Source organism: Ciconia boyciana, chromosome 5 (assembly GCF_034638445.1).
Source record: "Ciconia boyciana chromosome 5, ASM3463844v1, whole genome shotgun sequence".
Lineage (NCBI taxonomy): Eukaryota > Metazoa > Chordata > Aves > Ciconiiformes > Ciconiidae > Ciconia > Ciconia boyciana.
The window spans coordinates 43,387,722-43,401,340 of NC_132938.1; the positions used below are offsets into that span (position 1 = coordinate 43,387,722).

At 35.0% G+C, this 13,619-nt stretch overlaps 1 protein-coding gene across 16 annotated transcripts in view; it reads left to right on the forward strand.

Moving 5' to 3' along the window:
* Positions 1-13,619, forward strand: part of NEK1 (NIMA related kinase 1) — a 50,526-nt gene that overhangs the window by 6,430 nt on the left and 30,477 nt on the right. For 13 of the 16 annotated variants that reach the window (XR_012042675.1, XM_072862524.1, XM_072862520.1 and 10 more), the window contains 12 exons: positions 32-129; positions 1,680-1,763; positions 2,225-2,292; positions 2,414-2,500; positions 3,592-3,646; positions 4,964-5,164; positions 8,415-8,475; positions 9,613-9,770; positions 11,826-11,885; positions 12,138-12,197; positions 12,344-12,391; positions 12,484-12,558. Coding sequence is in view for 15 of the 16 variants with exons in the window: in XM_072862524.1 (XP_072718625.1) it covers positions 32-129; positions 1,680-1,763; positions 2,225-2,292; positions 2,414-2,500; positions 3,592-3,646; positions 4,964-5,164; positions 8,415-8,475; positions 9,613-9,770; positions 11,826-11,885; positions 12,138-12,197; positions 12,344-12,391; positions 12,484-12,558 (1,055 nt within the window). In the remaining variant the exon portion in view is untranslated. The remainder of the gene's footprint in view (positions 1-31; positions 130-1,679; positions 1,764-2,224; positions 2,293-2,413; positions 2,501-3,591; positions 3,647-4,963; positions 5,165-8,414; positions 8,476-9,612; positions 9,771-11,825; positions 11,886-12,137; positions 12,198-12,343; positions 12,392-12,483; positions 12,559-13,619) is intronic. The other 3 variants (XM_072862527.1, XM_072862531.1, XM_072862526.1) reach the window with 2 other exon arrangements.

A 13,619-nucleotide genomic window follows, 5' to 3' on the forward strand; every position in this document is an offset into this window, starting at 1 on the left:
TTTTTGAAATATTTTGTGTTTTGTTTTACAGAAAATGGCTGTCTCTACATAGTGATGGATTACTGTGAAGGAGGAGACCTGTTTAAAAAAATAAATGCCCAGAAAGGAATCTTATTCTCTGAAGATCAGGTAACATCAAACTGCTGCTATAGTGTTTTGTTGCATGATACTTTTTCATGAGTTTTAAATTATTTTGGTTCAGTTTCGTAGATATGGTGGCTTAATCTAAAAGCAGGTTTTCAAATTGTGATTCTCATTGCTATCAGTCACAGTAGTATCTCTAAAAAAAAAAAAAAAAAAGTAGCTGGAAATCCTGGGTATGCTAGTTGGGGTTTTGTCTGTATGTGTAAGATGCTTTAAAGAAAGTTGGATCTCTTGCAAAGTAAACCAGATCTGAGAAGTGAAAAATACTGAAGGACAACACGAATATTTTTAAACCTTTGAAATTATTTTCTTTTTAAAGATATAACAGCACAGGATTTTTGTGTTGTTATACCGATTTTCGTTTATCAGAAGTATAAAATAACATACTTTGTAAATATAATAATATGAAATGCATCAATATGAAGTTTACATCATTCAAAAGTTTATTTTTCCATTACAAAAATTTTAATATTGTATTGGAAGTATATTAGCAGATTTTATTTTCCATGATACTGGTTATAAAGTCATTTGTACTGTGTGAGAATCTGGAATAAATGAGAGGATTTTATGTACAGATTTGATTAAACTAAGTGAAAATAGATTATGTAGGATGCAATTTTTTAATTAGAACTGACATGTATTTCCTTGTTTATAAATTGTTCCTATGCTTTTGTGTCTGCATCCAGTAGGATCTCCATTTATCTGTGGTTGGAAAGGTTTAGTAGTGTATTAGCTCTGTTGATAGTATTTAGAATAGGGTAATGGTGAAACATTTTGAATATAATTTGTAAAACTTTTCATTTTTCTAATTTGGGCTCACTTTTACAAGAAGAACTTACAATGGAAAAGTGAAAATTACACCTTGTGTTGTACTGTAATTTTGACATGTATGTACTTTAAATTGGGAATGTGAAACCACTATTCATATGGAAAAGTTCTTGCTGTTAGTCCCTTTTTATGTTGTGATTTTTACAAATTTACAAAAAAAATGGGGTTTGTTGGCTTGTTTATAATCTTCTATTTATATATTGTTTCTTGCTTTTCTCATTTAAATCTGCTTTGTACTATTTTTCTTTTTAAGGTAAAATACATAAAATTACTGGATGATAAAATAAGTGCTTCTGTAAACATCAGTATCGCTTTTTAGGACTCTTGGTTGATTGACTGCAAGAAGAGTTGTTGTATTGGTTACAGCAAAAGTACAATCTTTAAGATGCAAGTTCCATGTCTTAAACATTTTAGCCAATCAAATTCATATTGCATACTTTTGTTAGCTTTATAATATGTAATGCAACTAATAGTCTCAGGCTTAATATCTAATTTGGGTAATATGCATCTCATTAAAAAGTGCGTTATAGTGACAGTGCTATTATGTTTTTCATTATTCTATGGTATAAATGAAGACAAGTTTGTGGGAAGAGGGTAAAATCTTGAGTTATAATTATAAAACTGATTTGATAATATCTTCAGTTATATAACTGGGGAAGCCTTCAGATAAATAACAATGCTGATGTTGCATTTTCTTTTATGCATAGATTCTGGATTGGTTTGTACAAATCTGTTTAGCACTAAAACACATACATGATAGAAAAATCTTGCATCGGGACATAAAGTCACAGGTATGTAGGTAATTATTTTTTAACTGAAGTTACTTCCAGAGTGATTACATTCATATCTTGCTACTGTAAGTTGGAAAATTATGGAAAATAGTCTTTTTATGTAAACACTTTAATACTGGAAACACCTTTTTTTTTTCTTCAGAATTGGCTGGAGGAGTTTTATATGATATTTGTACAAACAGATGAGGCTATTTGATGAAGCTACTTGGGTATTACTCATATTTATGTGTGGGGACAGAAAAGGTTGTATTTTAGAATGTGTAATAGTGTTTTCTTTAATTTTGATGAAGTCGGACTAGAATAAGTCTGGTGTTTCGTAGTAGTCAGTAACACTACTGCTAGTGACTTCAGAGTGATTGAACGGTAGAAAACTTTATTCTTCCCAAAATATGTTGAGAACAAAAAGCATGCAATTGTATGAATGTTTTAATTAACAGACTTCTTAAAATTTCTATATCAAGAATATATTTTTAACCAAAGATGGAACTATACAGCTGGGAGATTTTGGCATCGCCAGAGTTCTTAACAGGTAACTCCTTTTTGATGCTGTTTTTCTCTGACTTAATCTAAATCACTTTGATCTAGGAAAACACAATGTGTGCACTTCATGTGAGTTAAGTGGTTAACATTCATTCTTATTTTTTTCTTAGTACTGCCGAGCTGGCTCGCACTTGCATAGGAACGCCTTACTATTTATCGCCTGAAATATGTCAGAACAAACCTTACAACAATAAAAGGTACTAATAAGCATTTTATTAAACATTTTTGGTAAGGAGAAGAAAGTGAGTTCTTTAGAAATCAAAAGCTGTTCTGTCCATATGATGAACAGCCGTTAGTTCATCTCTTACCCAAGAAGGTACTGAGTCTCCCTGTGCAAGTGGGACCTTAGTAGGTCTGTGCGGTACAAAGCAATGTGATGCAGAGATGACTTAGCTTAATGCTCTAAGTTCTAGATCTAGCTGCATTCTTAATTATGGCTCTACTTTTGCCTACCTACACACTAGTTGTACTGCCTTAATTTATGCAGTATGAATGTGAAACTGTGTTAAGAACGAAATCACACACACAGTAATTGGATTCTCTAAGCACATGCATAGATAGGTGGCTCAGCTTGCTTGAGATAACAAAGTCATACAGATACTTTGCTTATATGCTTGCTGTCCTGGCAGTAGGCTGTATGTGGTAACAGTGTCCCTAATGTAATTAACATGGTCACTATCAAGTTAGTCTTATGCTTCACTAAGCTGCTGCATCCATTGCTGTGAGTGCCTTATACTAATTTCATTTGGTTTCTTAAAAGAGAAAAATTATTACAGTTCCTTGTTCCTTAATTTCTCCTACATGGGGTTTACTATCCAATGGTATTCTAACCAAATTCTGTAATCCTATAATGGGTGAGGGTAAGGTAAGTCAATCTTAAACAGAGTACATTTACTTTAAGAATTTTATTTGCTGAACTGGGTGCTGGTTTTTGTTTGGTTTTTTGTTTGTTAAGTTCAAAGACCTCAGGCAAATGTATACGTTTAAATAAAGAAAGCCTTGGTCCATATTTTGTCTAATTTCTCTAATTAGGGTGGTTCAGATGAAAAGGTGTAAATAAAATCTGGAGTCGAAATAACCCAAACTGGTTTTCAGGTTGGCCTTATTTTTGGTTGTTGAATTATTTTTTTGTTTGGGGTTTTGTGATTTGCAGGGGTGGAAGATACAAGTGAGCTTGTACATACTCAAAATACGGACTTTTCCTTTTCAAAGATAGACTTCACAGACATAAGTTACATGGCAATGTTACACCTAGAACTAATTCTTAAGTATGTTCTCTTTGATTTAGTGATATCTGGGCCCTTGGCTGCGTTCTCTATGAAATGTGCACACTTAAACATGCGGTGAGTAGAAGCTTCTTGTTTCTTTAAAAGAACAGTGATTTAAAACAGGGATTTTTCCTGACGCTACGCAAATGTGCTTTCAGTTGATGAAACGCTTTCATGGTGACTGTTTAACATTACCTTCAACATTTTAATCTCCTCTTCCTATACTGACCAACGTTTTCCATCTGTGTTTTGGTTCATGCCAGTCTCTCCAGAAACTGTGTATTTTGTTTTCAGTGTAGGTTTCTAATGAACTGTGTTAGGTGCTGTAACAAATGATACTGTGAGGAGTGTTCCTTTCTTTCTGAAAACTTGACATTTTTGGAAAGATGTTCCAAAACCATCTTTCTTGACGTTTTCATTGAAAGTCTGAATTTGGACTGTTGGCTTTTGTGCAGGTGGATTAATGCATTTCTGTTTAGAACAGAAATAGTTCTTAGAAAAAAACTCCCAAGGTGAAAGAGTTGCGTTTTGTGTGTGTGTGTGTTGTTTTGAAGAATACATCTTTATCGTCCATTTTCCAGTTAGGAAGGGAAGAAAAAACATTTTTTTCTGTCTTGTTTTGGTTGTGGGTTTTGGGGAGGAGGCTTGTTTTTGTTTTGGGTTTTTTAGTAGCTATTTTTATTAAAAGAAAAAAGATGAAAACATGAAAATCAGAAGAAAAATTTCAAGGGGTAAGGATTTCATTTCATGTCATGTCTTTGTAATTTCTTGTTGCTTGGTCTTTTCTATGGCAGCAATGCTGACAATGTTGCCTTTCTGAGAGTTGATAGCAATAGGTTGTTTTCTGTGAGCTGGGTGATATGTACTGTTTTCTTTTTATTGTACAAAGGAATTGAAATGGTGCAGTCTGCTTCCTGAGCTTAAGCTGAAGTCTAAGCGTTCCTTTGGATTTTACGCTCAATGAGTGTGAATGCTTTACATTCTTTCGTTTGAAATGTGGCTTTGCAGAAAGGGCAGAGGGCATGTGATGGTTGAAAGTGTTTGGGAGAGGAGATCAAGCAGATAATTATATAATTATTTTATCTGTAATTATATATCGTTGTCAGTCTAGATCTGCAGGGAAATAATTATTTGTTAGCAAAATTTATATCTCTATAGTATGAAATATCTGTATTATGATGTGTTTATAATCAGAATACTTGGCAGCAGATTATTTTAAACTCCTGATGCAAACTGTTGATGGCCTTGAAAATTTGTTTTGGTGTGTTGAGGCAAGGTAAGGTGTGTTAGTTTTTGTTTTTTTGTTTTCCTCTTCATCTTTACATGCAGCCTTACATGTGGACAGACAGTAAGTAAATATGTAGTAACTGTTTTCTTTCTTGTGTGATATAGTTTGAAGCTGGTAACATGAAGAACTTGGTACTGAAGATAATCTCTGGACCTTTTCCTCCTGTTTCTATGCATTACTCCTATGACCTACGTAATCTGCTGTCACAGTTATTTAAAAGGAATCCTAGGAATAGACCGTCAGTAAACTCCATATTGGAGAAAAACTTTATAGCCAAACGGGTTGAAAAATTTCTCACACCACAGGTATGGAATTAGTTGTAATTCTAATTTTGCTAAAAACATCATAGGACTTTTCTTTATTCTAACATCAATATGTGACATGAGAAATTGGAGTAATGGTATTTCCTAGAGCTTTTATAGAGACACTTTCATTTGAGGAAAAGAGAGTTTTACTATGAACTGTAAAGAAAAATCTCAAATTACTAAATATTCGGTAGTTTCCACAAACAAATTTGAATTGGCATTTTAAGTGCACTGTTTTGTGTGTTTTTCTATATAGTGAGGAATTATGAGTGAGATGTTGATTTGCTTAGATATGCATTTTTTATAAAATGGTGCTGTTGATGACTTCAGTATCATTTCTTTATCATAATTTCTTCAATGCATTTTTTGTCTGGAATTTGGAATGGCCTGAAAGCATGTTCTGTGAAATACTGCTAAATAAACTAATCTTTACATTTCTTGATGTTTAAATGTATTACATCTATATAACCTATAAGGAGTTGCTGTAACCTGGAAGAAATTGCTCACTATTCAGTTTAGAATCTGTTGATATCATTTGACATATATATTCATGTCCTTTTGATATAAATCTAATCAAAAGAGATCAAGATTAGCAACTGAATAATAGTACTGATACAAGGTAAATGAATATAGACAGAGAAAGGACATTGAGAAAATGAATGCAAAAGGAGACCTCACTCTAAGTATATAGAATTCTAGTGGATTCTAACTCACAACTAAAGAAATTTCAGGAGAAGGCCATATATAATTGGAATTTCAATTGTATATGAAATAGAGTTTCAACTAATAATAGTTCAGATTAAAGTCCCAATGAAAGGTAAGATTCAGAAGTCTTTACAGATCAGTTTGTTGTCCTAACTTTTACAACAGTAATAGTTTGATCTGATTTTATTTCCAGTAGCTAGAATAGATATGAATTTTTATTTGGGGTTAATCAGCCAAAGTATAATTAGTAATAGACTCCTATCAGATGATGATACTAATTTCTCCTAGATTGAGTGTGAATACTTGCACACAATTTTTCCAACTGAATCACTGACATATTTGACTTAGAGATGCTACCTGATCTTAAAAACAACAAACCCCCACATGCAGAAAGCACCTTTAACTAAATGTATCAATCACTGGTGCATTTGTGTTCAGCTGGAGGTGGTCATTCTGTGACACAGCTGTAATGCCTATTTGCTTTCAGTTTCATCCATGGCTAATGCTGTTATCTTCTGTTTTCCTTAGTCTAAGCTTAAGAGATCTTCCATAGCTGTCATCTTCAACATATTGCAGCTGTTGCTGAAATCCTGCTCTTCAATGACAGGAAAACAGTCTTCCAGTTTTAGATAAATTCTTTCTTAATTTTCATAGTTACTAAGTTACAGTAAAGAGTGGATCTAAATTAGCATCCATTTGAAAAAAAAAAAAAGGCTTTTTGAAAGGTACTGTAGAGTCATGTTTCTTTTCTGTCAGTAGCTGTGTTATCATGGAAACACCACACTTCAGTTGTTACAGCTTACCACCCAAATAAAGGCTTCAAGATCACTGAAATACCATTAGTAGGACACGATTCTCATGTGTGACTTCTTGCTAAAGAATCTTTTGATGACAGACTGTACAGGTTAAAGAAAGTTTCTCTGCCATCATGTGCAGACCCTAAGTTCTGTGCTTTGGCTTTTGGTTTTTTTTCAGTTTTAACTGCTCAGCATCCATTATAACTGACTGGTAGCCTCTAAGCAAATCAAAATAATCTGGATAGTTCAAGATTCTATAAAGACTATTCCTTAAAACCTTGTAGTTTAGCAACTATTCAGTTAACATTGCTGTCAGTTGTTGTCAGAATGTCAAGTAACACATTCTTGGCATGCTCCGTCTCTAGAAAGATGGTCTGTAGTATGGCCATTATCTGTCTGCAAGTAGCTCTACTGTTGTAAAAAATACCATTGCAGTTCCCGTCCTTTGAATATTCTGTATTGGTAGCACCAGTTGTGGTGCTCAGATTCAGCGAGAAGTTTCAGAGCAGGATGTTAGAAAATGAGAACATGGTGCTGGGTCAGCTAAAAGTCAGTCTCACTCCATGTCCTGTGGGCACTGAACACTGGCCATAAACAGTGCCTGGTGAGGCGTGTAAGAACAAGGCAAGCCTATGTGACATTACCCTATAATACTCTCCCAGCCATCATCTTTTGTTGTCTAAATTGCATCAGCTCAGGAAGCATCTTCTTTGGTATTTAGTCATTCTCAACAGATTTCTTGTCTATGAACTTATCCGATTTCTCCTTGAACCTGTATAAGTTTTTATGATCAGTAAGAAATTTCACAGGTCTGCTACTTGTTGCAGAAAGCATCAACTTTGTTTATTCTATACCTTCCTCCTTGTATTCAGTTGTACCTCACTTCTTATATTGGTATTATCATTTGCTGCCCTTGTGTGTTTCTCTGCTTTCTCTGCAAAATCATGTGGTATTCTAGACCTGTCACATTACATCTCAGTCATCTTTTTATAGACTGAAGAGCAAGCTTATTTGTTCTTTGTACTGAAGCTTTTAAAGACTTTTAATTATCCTTGCTGCTCTTCTTTGAACCTTTTTCATTTCTACTACATGGGTTTTGAGGTGTTGGGTTCAGAACTACATACAGTATTCAGTGTGATGTGAGATGATGGCCTATTCACATTTGAATGTTCTTTGTCTAGACTTCAATTTTTTTACTCCAGTAAGGCTGTTTTCCACATTTTATTATCCTAATTTGATATCCCTGACAGCACACCGTATATGTTCCTAGATATCCACATAAGTAGTCATCTTCCCTTCTTGAAAAAGATAAACTAAAAACTTCAAACATTTCTAAAGGACTATTTTTTTGACACAAGCTGTCTGAGAATTTGAAGTGAAATTTGGCAACTATACAGAAATCTAAAATGAACTATGCATAAAACTATGTTGACGCTCACATTAACTTTCTTCTAGTTTCTTAGCTAGTTCAAAAATGGAGTAATGTGCCACCCAGAAGTCAGACTAAATCACTTTTTCACAAGTATTTGAGTAGTTATGCCAAAAATATTTGAAAATACTGAATCCAGCTTCATATTAATGTTAGTGATACTAAATTGAATACATAAAGTTGAGTATTCATTTAAATTTAAGTTGCAGTAAATACTATTAGTTAGATGCTTACTGGGAGTGGCACACTTCTTGGAAAAGGAGTTCTTTCTAGCTCCAGACATAAATACTGTTGGCTAACTGTTCAACATTTTGTTCAGCTTATTGCAGAAGAATTCAATCACAAAATCTTCCAGAAGTTTGTACCACATGCTGCAGCAGGTAAGTGTGTGAAGTGCGTTTGCTTTCAGCTGTGGCAAGATAGTGTATGTAGCTTTGTTCTTTTGTTGGTTTATGGTGTGTTCTTGTACCTCATTCTAGAAGTTTCAGGAAAGGAGAGAGGGAAGCAATTTTCCTCTCTTCCCCAGGGAGCTGGATGTACGTAGGGTACAAACGATGCAAGTAAAAACTATGGTCCTGTAATATTTTAGGTGTACTTTTTCCTCTTGCAGTATGCTATGCTTCCAAAATTTAAGGAGGCAGTGAAGAGTGCAAATACTGGAAATAATTTATATGTTGTTATTGTACGATCCCCCCCCCCCCCCCTTACTAATGACAAATGGGTAATGAGAAATACCATTTCTTGTAAAAATGTGGGAGGTTTTGTTAGAGATTCCAGGATTAAGCCCTGACTTCAGCCCAAAGCAGTAGAATTTCTACTACTGGTAGCAAATTAGATCATGGTTCACTTTGTCAAGGTGATCTTACCTTACTTCATTTTCCTGCATTATTTTACCCTTTTTTTCCTAGATTTTCTTCCCCTTTATTTTATTTCCTTGTAATTACTTGAAGCTGTGGCAGGTGCTTTGGTGTCTTCTGATAGTGTTATGTAAGTGTTTCACTGCTGTCCTGCTATTCTGTAGTAAGAGAGCCCTGCTAGCACTGAATCAAATCCACAATATTGGCATATTTTCAGGAACTCTACAGGGAAAACAGTATCCCTGAAGGCCATTGAAGGTCTTCCAGAGCTCATCTTCTGCTAACATTAGTGTTGCAGGTTGCAGTCCAGTGTCAGTGGGGGGAGGCCTGTCTCTCCATTGCATTAGGAAAACTTTTCCCTGTGTCCATGACAACTGGATGATAGAGCATGGCAGCTGAAATAAAATTCAGTTTACCAGTTTGAAGTGTTGAGAGTGAAAAGCTCAGGGATTGTGTTCTGCTGTTTCTTATTAAGCATGAAATTTAGATGAGCTGTTTTGGACAACAGGATATATTGCACTTATGCATCAGCTCGTGTGAATGCAATGTTAGCAGTTCACCCATTTTCCTCCAGCTTTGCTGTTCCAAGACCTTGGGAAAGGGAAATAAGGTACGCTGACCAGCCTGGATAGCTGTAAAACAGGTTTTTTCTCTTTTTAGCTAAAAGACCAGCTCAAGATCAAATACTGACTTCAGTTGCACCAGCTCAGAAAATTACCAAACCTGCTGCAAAATATGGAGTGCCTTTAGCGATCAGGAAGTCTTGTGATGCACCTAGAAAGCCTAATGAGAAGAAGCCATTGGCTAAATCTAGACAGGTAAGAAGCTGAGTTACTTAAACTGTTTTGCTCCTACCATATTTAAATGCTGTGAAAATACTATGCATTCCTTTTCAAAGTGTCTTTTAAGTGGACACATGCATCTGCAGAGAAAGTAGTAGTAGTTTAAATGCTTGGCTTGCTTCATTATTGATTTGTTTGTTTGTTTAGTTGGTTTTAATATAATTATTTTTGGAGACTGCTACCTTAGATTTGGTTTTTAATTGCACTGCTGAATTAGATGTGCTTTGCATGTTTTCAGTTTCTTTGTTGGTGTTGACCACTCTTAGAAATATTGGAAGTCTGTCAGGTATACCAAGATCATTGACACTGGATATGACTCTTTGCATCTTTCTTCTTTGTTAAAAAATAATGTCAAATTTTCAAAACATAGAGAACTTTTTAGTCATTTTCTAAAGTGTTGTCGGCCAGAGGAATTGTGTAATTGGAAGAGGAGTTTCCCAGACTTAATTCCATGAGCTAATGAGAAATAGGCTTCCGTACATCTTCATGCAGTACTTTTGATCTTTCTTCCAGTCATCTTCTCTGTACTCTTTATTACATAAAACTCTTTTTTTCTCTCTCTTTATTCCTTTAATTACTGCATGGCCAGGAAATGTTTGTGATACAGATAGTTTTGAGCTATATGCATGTGCCAAACAACAAGCAACCAAGAAGCTCCCGCTTCAGAAAGAGAACTAATTCAAATTTTCTTCTGAATAAGTAACGTTGTTGTTGGGGGGTTTTTGCGGGATTTGGGTTTTTTTCTTTCATTCTTCCCATTGCACTTTGGGGAACATAATACTGAGATCTCTATCCATCTGTCAAATCGGATAGGTGGATAGAAAATTATCCTTGAGATACAAATTATCCTTGAGGTTCAAAAGTTAATCGGAGGTTTAGGGAAAAGTTCATTGATCACACAAGCCTTGTTGGCTTGTGATACACAGTTTGAAAAAGAGAGCAAGAAGAAGGGAACGCACAGGCTTCTTGTGTGTCCTTATGAGACCATGAGGTTTTTATATTTTAAGGCTTGGTTGCACAACCGTCTTCTAGTCTTCTGCTCTTTATAATCAGTTTCACCAGCCAACACGGACCCAACTTGCATAGAGACTCAAAGTGGCAGGGTAGAGACTGAGGAAATATCCTCTTGCTGCATGTAAGGAGTCAGTAATGCTGCAATTTTAAGACACATTCTTTGTGTGGATTGCACCTAGTGAGGAGGGATAAGATGTAGGATAGAAACAATGGCTACAGTGTAATAAATTTTCTTCCCTTTGCTGTTGTTCCAGGGTAGTCTGTGCTTGCAGCTCTCAACTGGCTTTTCAGAGGAGCATGTAACAGTCATCTCCTTTGTTTAGTGATATTACGTTAACTCATTGTAGTTGCACTACATTGACTTAAGTCTCTAAAGGCTTCCATCTTCTGAAATACTTGATTTTTGAAGTACTCATTTGGTAGGATTTTAGGTCATCAAAAGAAAATATTATGAAGCGCTCTGTGTTCTATAACGGTCAGAGAAAAAATACTTTAAAAGTAACCATCACTTTTTTGAGAAGATTAGAGTAAGCAGCATGGTTTATTACGTATAGCTGCTTCTTTACCAGGTATTCAATAGTGGCTGCGTTCTCCTTTTCCATAGCTAACAAGAACCTTGGTTAGTTACCCAAGTGAGAGAGCCTGAGGATAACCTAATAAATCTGTTCTCCAAATAAGAGGATCTTAATATCTAGGGACCCTCAAAGACTTATAATAGGAAAATACTGTAATGCAGAATGATATTGCCAGAGAAGAAGAATTAAGACAAAACAGATTTTAAAATTACTGCCTTCAGCTTTCAAGACAGAGCTTTTAGTAGAGGATGGACAAGTACAGTAGCATTTACCCCTAGATCCTAGCAATGCTTTTCATTTAAAACCTCCTGAGTAATTAATTATTTTAAACCCCACTTTGCACATACTAAGTTGTGGGCTTAAGACATTTTTTTTTCCGATGAGAATATTTTTCTCATTCTGGCATCGTGCTATCTAATTTGAAGTTTCACCTTTTATCCAGGCCTTTCCAACTCCAATGAAGAAAATGAATCCAGGAGAAGAAAGGAGGAAAACGTTTGAGGTATCATGAAATAATCTGTTAGTTTTCAAACTAAGCAAAAGCTAAGCCCAGAGCAAGAATGACAAAATAAAACCTTCAAACTTTTCCTCCTTATCTTTTTTTCCCAAACATTATGTAACAATGATTTTTTTAAAAAATTTTTTTTAATCTTCGTGGACATACACCAGCAATTGGAGCACTAATCTATCTTGACAGATACTTGACAGAATAATGGCTCAGTAATAAATACCAAATTATATGCTTATTTTTCAGGAACCTTCAAAAAAGAAAAGGTTAGAGTTGCCTGAAAAAGAAAAACGCCAGAGAGATCAGGTAGACAAGATTCCTGAGACTTTCTTTTTCCGCCCATAGTAATTTTAATGAAATATCCTGTGGTGTGGTGTGTTATATATTGCGTAAGAATATGGAGTAGTTCGATTTCCCAGTTACTAAACATGTTTAATCTTTACACATTACAGATCAGTTTACTGAAGGCAGATGAAATGAGAAGATTGGAAAAAGAAAGGGTAAAATATGTTTCAAATGTGTTAATAGTGAAGTTCGATTTTTACTTAGTGATTCCTTGAATTATGTTTTCCTGTATTGTTTTCTCCTTCAGATGGAACGAATAAACAGAGCCAGGGAACAAGGATGGAGGAATGTGCTTGGTTCAGGTGGAAGTGGTGATGTTAAGGTTGGCAGCAGATGCAGAAATGTGGTGTAGTCTGTTCCCCCCACCTTTGGTTATCTGGCATGGTCTTCTCTTTTCAGAAAGATCTGTTCTTGGAGGTCAGCTCTTGGGGCTGCCCATTATTAATCCATGGATAATTTAAGAGAAACTGTATAACAGACTCTCTTCCCTGGCTTTTTGGAGATCATGTGCAATTTTTGTTTTTAATACTTACTAAATTTCTGAATCTCTTCTCTTTCTGCCAGTAATGGTTTTCACGCACCACTTTCTTTTTTCTACTCCTGCTTTTGCTACTTTTTCCTGTGCTGAATCTATGCATGAACAGCTTCTTTCACATTAAAGTTTGTTCTTGAATTCTTTTGTTGAAATTTTTTTCCAGGTTCTCATATTATGATAATGGACCTCTTCCCCACTATTAAACACCTGCTTCTAAGCATTCTTTGTTATTTAGCAACATAAATGTTTATATATACTGCTAAGTTGTTCAGGAGGGGGTGAAAAATCCTGAGTAAATCTAATTATTTTTTTCTGAAAGCAGTAAACTCTTTAGCCATTCACTTATTACATAGTTTAATTACATAATTTAATCTGATTCCTATGACAGTTCTTTTTGCCTGTTTGTGTGTGTCATAGTTTCATGGAAACATAACTGTTCTGGGAAGTAGTCTTATGAAGTTACTTGAATATAAAGGTCTGGGTACTTTCATCAGACAGAGCCAGTGCAGGAATTTAAGTATTGCTGTGGTGTAAATCTATCTGTCAATCAGAAATGGATTGAAACACAGCTATTTGTTGCGGTGGTGGTGAGTCTTACAAAAATACTTAGCCTAAACATGTTTAGTAGGGTTTTTGTAAACAAGCTCTGACTGAGCAGTAGAGTCAAAATGAACAGAGGTTTTATTTTCTGTTACTTCTACAAGAATATGAGGAATACACAAGCACTTGACCAGCTTTCAGTTGCTGCTTATTAAATATATTATTTCAAAGTAGACATCATCTTTGCATGTGCACCACATCATATAAGTAAAGCTTAGATATAAAGGCCAACTTAAGCATACCAGACT